The following is a 13,579-nucleotide window of genomic DNA, read 5'->3' as shown; positions in this document are numbered from 1 at the left end:
CTTTTAGTCTTTTACTGTTTGAAAACTGTAAATCTTGCATCAGAAAAGCCACACCAAGAAACTGGCCTGAAATTTATTGACTGATCTTAGTGTGCGACAGCTGGAAGGAAGCACCACAAAAAAAAAGTGCTTTGGTTGCAATAAAACCTTATCATGTTGTTAGAATAAATACAGTTTATTGGGCATGCTTGACTCTCCTCAGTCTCACTTCTATCTTTTTACTAGTAGTATGTCACATAACACATAAAGTTTCACCAGAGACTAACTAGTGTCTCGATTGAACAATCAAGGAAAAGTGAAGCTAAAAATTAAAGTAGAGTGAGTAGGAAACGGCACCAAACACTGGAATGCTGTTTTATTATTATACCAATAGCAGTCTTAAGGCCTGCTGATAGACTTTTGTTGTATGCAAACAATTCAGGTCTTTCACTGCACGTCAAACTTTACATATAGGCTTCATTCATTTAAAAAAAAAAAAAGTCTTGACATTCCTGTGCCACAGTGCCCTCTAGTGAACGCAGTCTTGCTTCTACAGAACAACCTCACACTTTACTTTTACTCACTGATGCTGTTTTCTACCAGCGTGCTATCGACATTACAAACAAGAGTTGGGTTCCTACTCAGCTGGAAGTATTTAAGAATGAAGGAATACACTAAGTAAACGTTTACTGTGGTGCTTTATAACCTTTTTTTTCAGCATCAACAGACCTGATGCTGTGGTTCGTGGCACACTGAGTCAATTCACCTGCCTGACAAGTTGCACCCTATGTGTGGAAAGTAATGGTTTCCTATTAGAACCTTCTTTCCAGTTTGTGTAAATGAGTTCATGTGGAACCCTCCTTCATAATGACACCTGTATTGTGGAAAATGCAGCAGCTGGACACTCTGTAAAAGCCATCAGTTTGGTTGAAGTTAAAGGTAGTGACAACTCTTTTGCATTTGCTTGTGTTACTGCTTCCTCTTATCAATGTTCAGTTGCATTTTATTCAGTCTGTCATGCTCAGTATTGAACAAATATTTCGCTCTCTGTGCAGCTCAGTGGACTTTTTGCAATGATCCTCAGAGACTTTGTGTTCTACCTGATTTAAAACGCTGTTTATTTTTCTACCCTTTACATTTTAATGAGTGCATTTGCTCTGTTATTTATTTCCCCTATTTTTAAAAAATGCTCTTATTTATAAAAATTACATGCAAAAGAGAACACTCTCATGTCAGTTTTAAACTACCTCAATATGGCCACGTGTGGACAACCGAAACCTGCAAAACATAATGATTAACAGTAAGGTAAAAAGAAAAAACAAACAAACATTAAAGCGTATATTTATTCATTGATCATTGTATAATACACAAATTTAAAAGATATTTTTTGGTTTTAGGTGACAAAGTTCATTCCTTGGTTTTCATACGTTGTGCCATCAGTGCTGATTTATGACCACCAGATACACCACTACCGAAATACAGAGTCACAGTTATATTTGTTGTTATTGATTTTTACTGTGAAACATTTCCTCAGTGCTGTAATTTCCAGAACTAAGACTGAAATCAGTTATAAAGACATGGTAGTACGGATGTTTTCCAGAGATTTTGTACTCATAAATTATAATTGTATATAAAGTATATGTCTCTGATTACTATCTGGTAATTCACCTAGACTTAGACTGACTTTATTCATCCCAGAGGGAAATTCTGTTGTTACAGCAGCAATATTCAACAAAGGGGGTAAACAAAGCAAAAGACACCACAGAACATTACAGTAGGGTGTAAAATGAAGGTTAAATAAAGTAAAAATAAAATAAGTTTCTAAAAATACAGAAAATGTAATATAGAAGAAGTCAACAAATTTACAAGAATATATAAGAGATAACAGAAATGTGCAAATGGGCAGAACATGTAAATGTGCACACGTGCTTCACAGCAGTTTGCCTTTAATGGTTCCCGCTCTTCTCACTTTTCACAATTAAATGAAGAGAATTAATTGTAATTCGTTATTGTGAGGACGTCCTAATAACTAAAACATTCAACTGCTCCAAAATACAACAGCAAAAAAATTCCCTGTAAAATCCAGAATTGAGTTTAAAACCCGTCTCCTATGCTGTAAACCTGGATTTTGTTTCTAATACATCTTTTGAGTGGTCATTAGATATGATTTGAAATTTTGTAAAAAACAAATAAACAAATAAATAATCGTTCTAATTACTAAGTAGCTCCACCTGTGTGTACTGTTCAGCTGAAATGTGTGGTGCAATAATCATGTTAAGTAGCCATAACTCGGGATGTTCAGTTCCTCGTAGAGAGGTGGGATATGGAGCTACAACAGAGACAGTATTGGATGTCATTAAAAGTAAAAATTGTCATTGAAAGCAGACATGAAGGAAAAAATCTGAAGGTTATTTCAATGACAATCTTTCTTTTTTTTCAGTGAGAATTTTTTTCCAAAGTGCTGCATTGTATGTGTCAGCAATAAAATATTCTGGAATGCTGAATTGTTTTGTTTCATTTCTTCCTTTCCCATTTTGTTGAAGAGCAATTTATTCATTATAAATTTCAAACTAAAAAATTGTTTAATCAATTGACATAAAAACAGAACTCGTGGCATCACATGATTTTAAGTACTCCTGGATAATGGTATATGTTACTTGATGTGTCTGTGTGTTTTTTTTTTTGTATATTTAACCTAAAATTATTAGTTATTAAAACTCAGTCCTAGTTTTTGTGAGCTAATGATTTTGAGCTAAGACGAGTAATGTAAATTTGTTTTGGCCCCTTCGTGTAATTAAGGTTCTGCGTTAAGACAACTTGACATGTTTAGTGTCTGCTTGTGTAAAAACGGTTAAAGGCAATCGGTTTTAGCACAATTTTCTAGTAATCTCAACTAATTCGGGTTTACAGTGTAACATACAAAGCTCTTAATGTCCACCCTGTAGCTTATCTTAATGTACCATATCATCCAAACAGATCCCTTCACTCTCAGACTGCAGGCTCGCTTGTGGTTCCTGAGAGTTTCTAAAAGTAGAAAAAGAGGCAGAGACTTCAGATATCAAGCTCTTGTGCTGTGGAACCAGCCCCCACTTTGAGTTTCGGGAGCCAGTCCCCCTCTCTATGTTTAAGGTTAGATTTAAAACTTACCTTTTGATAAAACTTATAGTTAGTGGTGGTGACGTGACCCTGTCCCTATGCTGCTGTAGGTTTATTTGATTGTTCGGGGACTTCCTCTGATGAGGGGCGACACATTTCTGATCTGCAGATACTGAACTCACCGACCTCAAAGTGTTTATTGTTCGCTTATCTGTTGATTGTTTGATTTTTATCTGCTGTCCGGTTTTCTCTCCCCTAACTGCCGTAACCCTGTGATGACCCTGAGGTCATCCTGAGGGTGGCTCTAACAGTTTGTTTCTGTTGGTTCTGCAAGTGGTTGCTTCATGTAATCAGGAGCACCTATGGGCCCCAGTGTGTTATGCAAGTGCTGTCTGCAGTCTAAACATTCTGTCTGCTTCAGTCCAGAGCTGGTCAATGTTTTAGTTCTTTCTGCATGATTTGGTTTGCACTCTAGAACACCTGCATGGATGTCCTTCACACATGCCTCATACTCCACTCTACTGATTCTCTCTCTTCGCCATGCTGCTCTTGGCTAATTTGGCTTTATTTAGTTTGATTGAATTTAAGAAGAGCTGCATGGTGGCTCCGTGGTTAGCGCTGTCGCCTCGCAGCTAGAAGATGCCCAGTTCGTGTCCCGGTGGGGGCACCGGGATCTTTCTGTGTGGAGTTTGCATGGTCTCCTCGTGCAGCGTGGGTTCTCTCCAGGTTCTCTGGCTTCCTCCCACACAGTCCAAAAACATGTTGAGGTTAATTGGTGATTGTAAATTGTCCATAGGTGTGAATGTGAGTGTGCTTGGTTGTCTGTCTCTAAGTGTAGCCCTGTGATAGACTGGTGACCTGTCCATGGTGTCCTAAGTCAGCTGGGATGGGCTCCAGCCCCCTACGACGCTAGTGAGGATCAAACAGTGTTTAGCTAATGGATGGATGGATGCTTTCATTTCTAGACTTGGTGTGTGTTCCCTTTAGTTGAGCCAGGTCATAACTGGTGGAAGCCGATAGTCGCCCTTATGGAGGCTGATTCTGCCTTTCCTTCCTGGAAAGGTGGAGTTTTTTTATTCCCGCTGTTGCTATGTGCTTCCTCAAAGGCAATTCGAAGGAAACTTTGGATTTCATAGATTTCCATGTATGTGTCCTCACCGTACTTTGTGAAGTGCTTTGAGATTATATATGTTGTAAATTGGGGCTAAATGAATAAAAGTGAACTGAATTAATTGAATTAAGATTTTGGTGAAGTGACCTTTGATTCATTTTTGTTGCACACCTGTGGTTAATGACTCACCAAGTTTTGGCATGTTTTTAGTCCACCTTTTCCTTTGTAGAGGGGACGGTCACTTTAAATCACTACAAAGTTGTTCTGAGCAATTACCATGATCCTGTGATGAGACATTTCTATCCTTATGGGAACACAGAGGGGGTCACTGAACTGTCTGGTGAGAAGTGATGTGAATCATAGACTACTGCCTCTGCAGTCACGTGGTATGAACCTAGTTGAACATGTGTGGCTCTCCACCACTGTGGAAACACCAAATGAGGGAACATCTTTTGGATTAATGCTGTTTCATTGCTCCAATAGAGCTCCAAAGAGAAGTGAAGCTGCGTTGGTGACATGTGTTGGCCCACCGCCTTACGAAGACACTTTATGTTGTGTTTTTATTTAATTTGCCACCTGTTTGTAAATGTCTACCTTATCTGCTGTAGTTTGTGAGCTACAAATGTTGGGTGGTGTTCCAACAAGAACAGCAGGCAATTAACTGCTATACAGGGTGTGGTGCTGGTGTACCTTCTATGATTAATTTTTATGATTTCCTTGATTTGCTGTCTGTCCATGAAACACATTTTTGTTTCATTATTAATATATGACATAATTACTCATGTATAATATTAACAGGAAAAATATTTTTAGATATCTAAATACTTTGTTGTGAACCACGGAAAGGGGTTAAAATGTCTGAATACTAGTATTAGGCATCCTAGATTATTTTTTGAATGATACTCAAATAATTTATCCGACATCTTGTTCTATTCTTTTATTTTGCTTTTGCTTTACTTTCTTTGTAATTCCAGGTTTGTGCATGCCATTGCTGTTTGCTCACCAAAGGGAGGTGCTGTGTTCCCAGTAACACAAGATGTGGACAAACTGAATACATGCAGCCCGCTCTATGTTTTAACATGTAATGATGATACAGCGTTACAGCGATTAGCTAAAGCCCAAGATTGTGCTATTTACATTGTGGTTCCTAGAAAGCAATGGCTAAGATGCAGCACTCAAAGTGTTCAGGCAGCATCACACTACAAGCAAACCGATGTAATAAACACCCGTGTCCTCGTCTCACATAGTTTCATTATAACAGTGGGGTGTTAAGCTGACACCAAGTTTCCCTCAAGCCATTATTTGACCTGGAAGTATTGTTAACAAATAGATGTGGACAAACATACAATCTTACTGGGCATACTACCCACGCATTCACATACTTTTATATGTCTAGTCTGAAAAGAACATTTTAGGAATAACAAGAGGTAAGAAGATGACAGAGTTAGGCTCCTATCAGACATGTTCATATCATTCTCTTGATGCTTGCTGTCAAGCGTAGCAGGATGACAATGCTGTTTACCGTGGTTCCTCTGATCACAGATTAGAAAGTCATGATATGAGGGCACTGAGCAGCAGTCTGCACTTTCTTCCTCTTCTTTAATATTGTGTTTGTGCTCATTCTATTCGCCAAGTCTGCAGCGTACCTGGTCATGAGGTCTTAGATGAGACATGGGCTTTCAAAAGCACAACAGAACTTTGCATACAGCATGAATTGAAAACATAATACATCAGAATTTTGGCTCCGTTAGAAACAAAATGATGACAAGACAGCTTACATCATCATGTGTAAAACGTAGGCTTTCTATACACTCTAAAACGTACTACCTACGCTTACTTGAATCACATTAGTGTACTTTACTTGTTTCTCATTGTCCTGTTCATTGAACTCATGGACTGTGAGTATGTACGAATTTTTCCTTAAGGAGTTATAAAACTAAGTACACTTGAGTAAACTGGACTTGAAACGTTCTGTTCCTGGACTGAACACAGGGCTCAGCAGTGAGGAGAAGTTTCCAGAAACTTTACGGGAAGGTTGTGGCTCAGGTGGTAGAGCAGGTCGGTCAATGATCGGAAGGTCGGTGGTTCGATTCCTGTGTCATGGTCGTTGTGTCCTTGGACATGACACTTCACCACCTTGCCTGGTGTGAATGTGAATGAATGGATTGTTTGAGGTGGTGGTCGGAGGGCAGAATAGCAGTCACGTCTCTGACTGTCTGCCCCGGGGCATCCCCACCTGGATGAATGTGTGTGAATGAATAACTGACAGTGTAAAGCGTCCCTGAGGGTCTAGAATAAATCTGATCAATTATTATTTAAGTTTCTAACCTTTGGAAAGATCAAGTTCATTATACTTGCTATTTTTAAGTCCACAAAATTAAGTAAATACAGCTAAATTTTAATTAAACTTTACCAGTAGATATGAAGTAAACTGAATTAAAGACTAATGATTATATTTACTGACCTTTTTGAGTGTTTCCTAGATTCGTTTAAGTAAGATCAACTTTTCACATTTTACAGTGCAAGGATTTTAAACTATATTCACTCATCAGGCACATCATACTACACTCCGGTTTATGTATAATCAGTGGTGTAATGTAACTAAGTACTTTACACACACTTTCAGTGAACTTGAGTGTTTCCATTTTATAGAAGAATAGAATAGAATAGAAAAATATTTTATTTATCCCAGTCTGGGAAATTACTGTGGTACAGCAGCAAGAGAAAAACACCAATCCCAACCGAAAAAGAGCCAAAGTTAAATACTATTTAAAAAATTAAAAATAGAAATAAGTGAATAAAATAAAATAAATAAAACAACTGTACAAAATGTGCAAATTGAAAAAAACAGTGCAAAGGCAGAGGGTTTTACAGATCAGAGAGCTGAGAATGCTCTCTGCCAGACAGAGGTGAAGTGTTGTAAAGGGTTATTGCTCTGGGCAGGAATGATTTCCTGTAACGGTCCTTGTGACAGCGGAGCTGAATCAGTCTGTTTGAGAAGGAGCTCCGCTGCCTGTCCAGAAGGGGGTGGAGAGGGTGGTCGGGGTTATCCAGAATAGATAACAGTTTGTTCAGAGTCCTCCTCTCCACCACCGCTTCCATGGTGTCCGGTTTGCAGCCGATTACGGAGCCAGCCTTCCTGATCAGTTTGTTCAGGCTGTTGGTGTCGCTGGCTCCGATGCTGCCTCCCCAGCAGACTACAGCATATGCCACTTGACCTCCAGTACATTTCAAATGAAAACGTGAAACTTTAACTTCACTGCATTTATTTGGCAGCCGGTTACCAGCTACTTTTCAAAGTCATATTATTAGAACTATAATAGTAAATGATTAATTCAATACTATAAATTAATATATTATGTCGTAATATCATAGATTAACTTACTGGATAGCATACAAATAGTTCAAAACTTTGTTGTAGTGATGTTTCATATAATGCATTAGTAATACATACTATAAAGTGTATATAAGGTCATTCAAGTTCAGCCCTCTCTTGCTCTTTCTCTGTCACACACACACACACACACACACACACACACACACACACACACACGATGAAAATACACAATATATGAAAGATACAGTATGTGTGCAGGCGTCCTCATATTTATTCATACCCTTCCATTAAAGAAAAGGCAAAATTCACAACAGTCACTCAAATAACTAGAAACTGAAAAAAGTAATAATAAATAAAAATTTGCTTAATTAGAATTTAGTGATGTAAAACATTGCTTTGGAATTGCGTTTGAAAAGGATTATTTAAACAAAAAAAAAACAGACAAATAAAATCTAAATTCCTGTCAACAGGTGCAGAAGTCTGATTGACAGTTACAGAAAACATTTGATTGGTTCAAAGGGTTGTTCAACAAAATATTAGTTTATGCGTCCCATCATGCTTGATTGTTTGTTTGTTTGTTTTTTTAATCTTTTTTCTTGTTTTGTTTCGGGGCCACAATTCAAAAGTAAATTCGTGATTTTTATTAAATTTTAATTTTAATTTAATTTAATTTATTTTTTCTTCTTTTATCGGAGGGTATAAATTTCAAGACGACTGTACATTGAGACCCGGTGACAATACATCTGATTCAGTAATACGATACTAAAGTTAGAAGTCTGGAATATCTGGTCTTTATCGCTGCTATTCACACTCACATTGATGCTCTGCAAATAACCTGGACATTAATCACTTCTTTTGTGTGTCAGGTGCATAATACAGGTGTGCTCAGACACTGAACTTTGCACCTTTGCAGTTCAGATAAAGCCACATGTGTTTACTGAGTTGTATTGTGCAGTGTAGTTGCTTGCCGACTCAACATGTAATGGCAAGGGAGAGAGCAAGTGTCTTAACCCTCCTATTACCTTCAGATTTACTGACATCTTTTATCCTTGGGTTCAGTTTGACTCCAGCAATTTAAACCTCCAGAAAATATCAGAATTGAAATTGTTACCCGAGTTTATATGTAAATAGCTCTTTAAATAAAACAGAAAAAAATTGTGTCAGTGGTTTATTTAGAGATGTTAAACAGAGAAATGCATTGTTTAAACTGTGAAAATCACAGTGTGCTGACTTAACCTCTAACACTGCATATTTTGTTCACAGTCTCCTAAATGAAAACTGGTCAGCTGTCACCGCTCGCTGTGCAAGATTCTGTGCACACAAAAGGTTTACAAGTAATACAGAAAGCTGCATTGGCTGTAGGTGTTTCCATTTTGAGTGTAAAACTGCTGAAAATGTGGAATATTAATACAAAGTCTTAGTGGTTGGCACGCACAGACAGAGCTATAAATACATAAATACATAAATAAATACTGAGTCATTGACGTGTCACGTGGCAGGTGTGTTTACCGAAACTTACAGGAGTAGGGGTGGAAAGTTAAGACACTCTGTTCCCTGTCTCTCAATATATGAAAGAAAAAGTAGCTGCACAGGACAGGGCTTTGATGTAGAGAAAATAACTTTAGCCTACTACAAAATGTTATATTTTCTTCACCAAACGAAAAAAGAAAAAAAAAAGAAAGTACAGCAATACAACCCCCTACTCCCCACTCACACCCTACATACCATCCATCCATTATCTATACACCGCTTTATCCCCACTGGGGTCGTGACCCCACATACCTTCTGTCATAATTTGTCATTTTGCCGATTTGCCCATTTACAGAATTTCACCCGGGATGGTAAACAAGAATGCATTCACCTTTTGTGAGTTCGATAAGAGCGAACACCAAATGATGGGAAACACCTGCAGATAAGACCCGAGGTGACTACTGTGGGTGGGGGGCTGAACGTACAATGCACATCTATATTAGAAGAGAAGCAGCAAAGAGACTCTCAGACCACTGACTCAAAATGGAGAAGAAACGCAAAGGAATTTCAGCAGTTGTACTCCTGGCTTTAATACAAGGTAGGCCCTGTTGCTTGTATGGATTTGTAATTACAACATTTTTGTTAAAACTGGAGGTGTCAGTGAGTCTCTTCAGTCAAGTACACAACAGTATGTTTTTCTGTTCCGTAGGTTTTCTGGCCTCCTCTGCTGCCGTTGAGGTCCAGCCCTCCATCAACCCTGCTAAAGTCGGGCAAACAGTGACACTGTCTCTGTCTCCTTCTGCCACTTTGAAAAGTGGCAGTTGGGCAGCAGGAGATTCCCTCATCGTCAACTGGATCGGTGACCAGCAGGCAGTTTTCCCCAGTCACACAGGCAGGGCGTTGGTCAACGTCCTCACCGGGGCTCTCACGCTGAGCTCCGTCACCGTGGCTGACTCGGGAGTCTACGTGGTGCAGAGCAGTGACCCTCAGCTGAGCGCCAGTGCTTCCATCACTGTTCTGGGTGAGACTAAACAGATGAATATTCAAGATTTGGAGTAATAACCGACAGTCTAGAAGAGTTTATTCTTTAAAGATTTCAGTCTGTATGTAAACTGTTCAAATGAGGAGTCATTCAAGGGGAGTGAGGCAAAACCAAAACAGTGTCGCTTAGTCGCTTAGTCAAACCGCTCTCCTGTCTGACATTTACCTTGAGGGGTAATGCTTTGAATAAACTGTAACTGATGTTGAGTAAATACTGAAATCTCCTATGGGGGTGATGAGCAGCAACTATTGAACAGCAACAAACCTGTTTCCTGGTTTCCTTGAATTATTTTCCCCCACTTGAAAATGTAGCTTTTGACAATGTTGTTTTCTTTCTTTCTTTTTTTTAAGTTTACCCTGAATGACCCAAGCAAATAAATTGAGAATATATACACAAAAAAAATCAGTTTTAGTGGCAAATGGACAATGTAATAAATGAAATAACAGTGAGACAGAGAAAACAAGGCAAGATAGTCACACTTATGAAGAGCAAATAAATACACAATGAAGAAAGAGGATGTTACTTAAAGTGTATAAAAGAAAGCAAATGGACGCATAAAAGACACAAGTACAACAAGTACAGCTGCACATGCTAACAGCGAAAGAGGGAGAGCCAAACGTGCTGATGATGTGTTTACACTACCCTTTTAACTGGAACAGGTTTCTGTTGTGGTGAAGAAGGACCTTGGACTGACAACCAGCAAACTCAACAACATCAGCTTGTTCCTTACTGTAATAGTTTACATGTGTTTTGGTTTGTTGCAGTTTTGCTCACATGACCGCGTCCTCTGGTTAGTTTCCGTGTGTGTGTCTGTGTCTGACAACACTCACCTTTGTCTTGTCCTTTTGCTTTTCAGTGTGCTTGATCCTTTAGTTTTACAGAACCCGTTTCTGCTGCGTCATAGCTGTCTGCACCTCTGTTCATCCCACACGACGAAAAAAAATCTAAATCTGTGAGAAATATTCAACACGTTGTAAAATGTACAAGTACAGTTCACACCCATGTAAGGTAGCAATCTAACGCTATTTTCTATTTTCAATATAATATATTTAATACTGTGCTTTAGATTTTTCCTAGATTATTTAGAACCACTTAAAAACAGCTGAGTCATTTCAATAGTGGGTTAGAAAGAGTATGTTATGTTTAGATATTTTCTTTAAAAACAAACATACCTAATATCAAGGGTTGACAAGCTGTATTTGTTTAGGATTTTTTGTTAGGTTTTATATCTGTATAAGACGGAAATAAAAGCACAATTTGAGTTGCTAGGTTGCAGCATTTAACCCTCCAGCCAAGTGCCTCTGCACAATTATTTTGTTCTTCAGGTAGACACTTTAGAAAAAGATGCAGGCCATTTAGACCAAATTATTTTACACACCAGCCATGATACACTATGTTATTTTATGTGGGAGCATCTTTTATTGTTGAATATTTACTTTTGAGTCATAAATGTTATCATGTCAGGGCAGAAATGTGGCACTCTCCAGTTTTACCTTATGTATGGTGTTGCAAAAAATCTGTAAGTGGCCATAATTAATTCACAATATTGTATCTTCTTAGACTGACCATATAACGGTACATACACTCAGTGTTTATTATGTATGCTACAGCTTTAGAAACATTATAGTGTGATCCAACTGCTCTGCTATAGTTCTGTTGGTTGGTTGGTTGGTTGGTTGGTTGGTTGGTTGACTGGCTGGCTGGTTGGCTGGTTGGTTGGTTGGTTGGTTGGTTGGTTGGTTGGTTGGTTGACTGGCTGGCTGGCTGGTTGGTTGGTTGGTTGGCTGGTTGGTACATGAGAGGTCATGCTTAGTTATGATGGTGGTTTTAAAAAATAAAATAAAAGGCAAATGGAAAAACAATTCATCTTTAACAATGACCAAAGTAACAAATATATTACATTTACACATTTCCAACAACATCAGCAAACACATTTTAACCTTTGTAAACAAAGATATGATGATATTGCTGCTTTTATATTTGAATGTGTTGTGTTGCATGAGATTGTACAGGTGTGGCTAATAAAGTGGACAACATTTGCATTAAATGTTCATGACTGAGGCTAAAGCCGAAGCCTCATAGTGTGCTTTGATAAACATTTTGTTGCCTTCACTTGCCTCCCACAGAACCCGTTTCAAATGTGACGCTCAGCGTGAATGAAACCGAGCTGATGGAGTTCAACAGCTCAGCAGTGCTCAGGTGCTCTGTCTCCTCTGGGTCCTCCTTCTCCTTCCTCTGGATGAATGGCAGCTCCGAGGTCACAGCCACCGACAGAGTTCAGCTCACTGATGGAGGAGCCACTCTCACCATAGTGAATGTGACTCGCTACGACCAAGGACCATTCAGGTGTTGTGTGTTCAACCCTGTCAGTAACAGCAGCAGTGATTCAGTCAACTTTACCATCAGCTGTGAGTAGGACAGTGTCAGCGTAACCAGTGTGTGCTGTCCAGAATCACTACAAAGTTCTAATTTGCTCTCATGTTTTGTCTCTTCCCCCCTTCCCAGACGGCCCAGATAACATGGCTCTCACAGTGAATGGACAGAACACAACTTCCTTTTCAGCTGGATCTAACCTGACCGTGCTCTGTTCGTCCCAGTCCAATCCTCCAGCTCAGCTTCAGTGGGCTTTCAGAGGAGAGCTCGTGAATGTAACAGATCCATCGTTGGTGCTGTTGCATGTCAGCGAAAACCAAAGTGGCCCCTACTCCTGTCTGGCCTTTAACAATCGCACCAACATGCACGACAACATCACCGCACACATCGTGATAGCGAGTGAGTTGGTTACTCGTGATAACAGCTTCCATGTTTCTCCAAATGCTCTGTCCTTCATTCTCACTTTGCTTTCTGCGCAGAGTCAGGATCTGAACAACATGCAGTGAATGTGTTTCTCCTTTCTCTGTTACTGGCTGGATTCCTCTTTTCATTGCCAGGTAAGTTGTGCTTTTTCACATACACCCTTCATAAAATATTTTAATTTATAGACTGACATGGTGCATATTTTCCTTAATATCTTTTTTTTCCCCTCAGAGAAGCAAATAGGTGTATATTTCCTTCAAAGTGGTCACATCTCTACAGTCTACTAAAAGATTTTCTTTTTTTTTTTTCTTTTTCTGGTAAACCAGTTCGGTTTAGTGAACTCTTTTTAATAGAATGTTGTCTACATTCATGGTGTAGGAGTTAACAGAATGACTATTCAGTCGTAGTTAAAATTTAACTAAAGGAGAGGGAGAAATATATTTCTTACCACAATGGACACACCGACAGCAGGATTATTAATCACAGTGACTAATAACTTAACTAGCTGCTTCCCTTTTACAGATGTTGGCGACTCTTATGGCTCACAGACGACTTTGATCCAGTGACAAAAGTGGAAGAAATGAAACTTAAAAGCAAACCAGTTTGGAATGTGTTGGCACGGCAAGAAAGAGAACGGAAAACCTACAGTCGGCTTTGTTTATCGTCATTGTGTTGATTCCACTTTTGGGGGATTAAACAAATCAAATGCTTAAACAAATATTTAAATTTATTTTTAAATTAATAATTA

General features: G+C 38.8%; 1 protein-coding gene across 1 annotated transcript; it reads left to right on the top strand.

Moving 5' to 3' along the window:
* The first annotated feature begins 9,536 nt into the window (after nt 1-9,536).
* LOC103363356 (carcinoembryonic antigen-related cell adhesion molecule 2-like) lies at nt 9,537-12,451 on the top strand. The gene is made up of 3 exons (XM_008290087.1): nt 9,537-9,591; nt 9,703-10,014; nt 12,162-12,451. Exons 1-3 carry the CDS (start codon nt 9,537-9,539, stop codon nt 12,449-12,451), a joined length of 657 nt encoding a protein of 218 aa, XP_008288309.1.
* Nucleotides 12,452-13,579: the final 1,128 nt, after the last annotated feature.

This window comes from Stegastes partitus, unplaced genomic scaffold (genome assembly GCF_000690725.1).
Source record: "Stegastes partitus isolate 25-593 unplaced genomic scaffold, Stegastes_partitus-1.0.2 Scaffold654, whole genome shotgun sequence".
NCBI lineage: Eukaryota > Metazoa > Chordata > Actinopteri > Pomacentridae > Stegastes > Stegastes partitus.
Note: the sequence above shows the minus strand (reverse complement) of the source record. Positions and strands in the feature narration are given on the sequence as shown.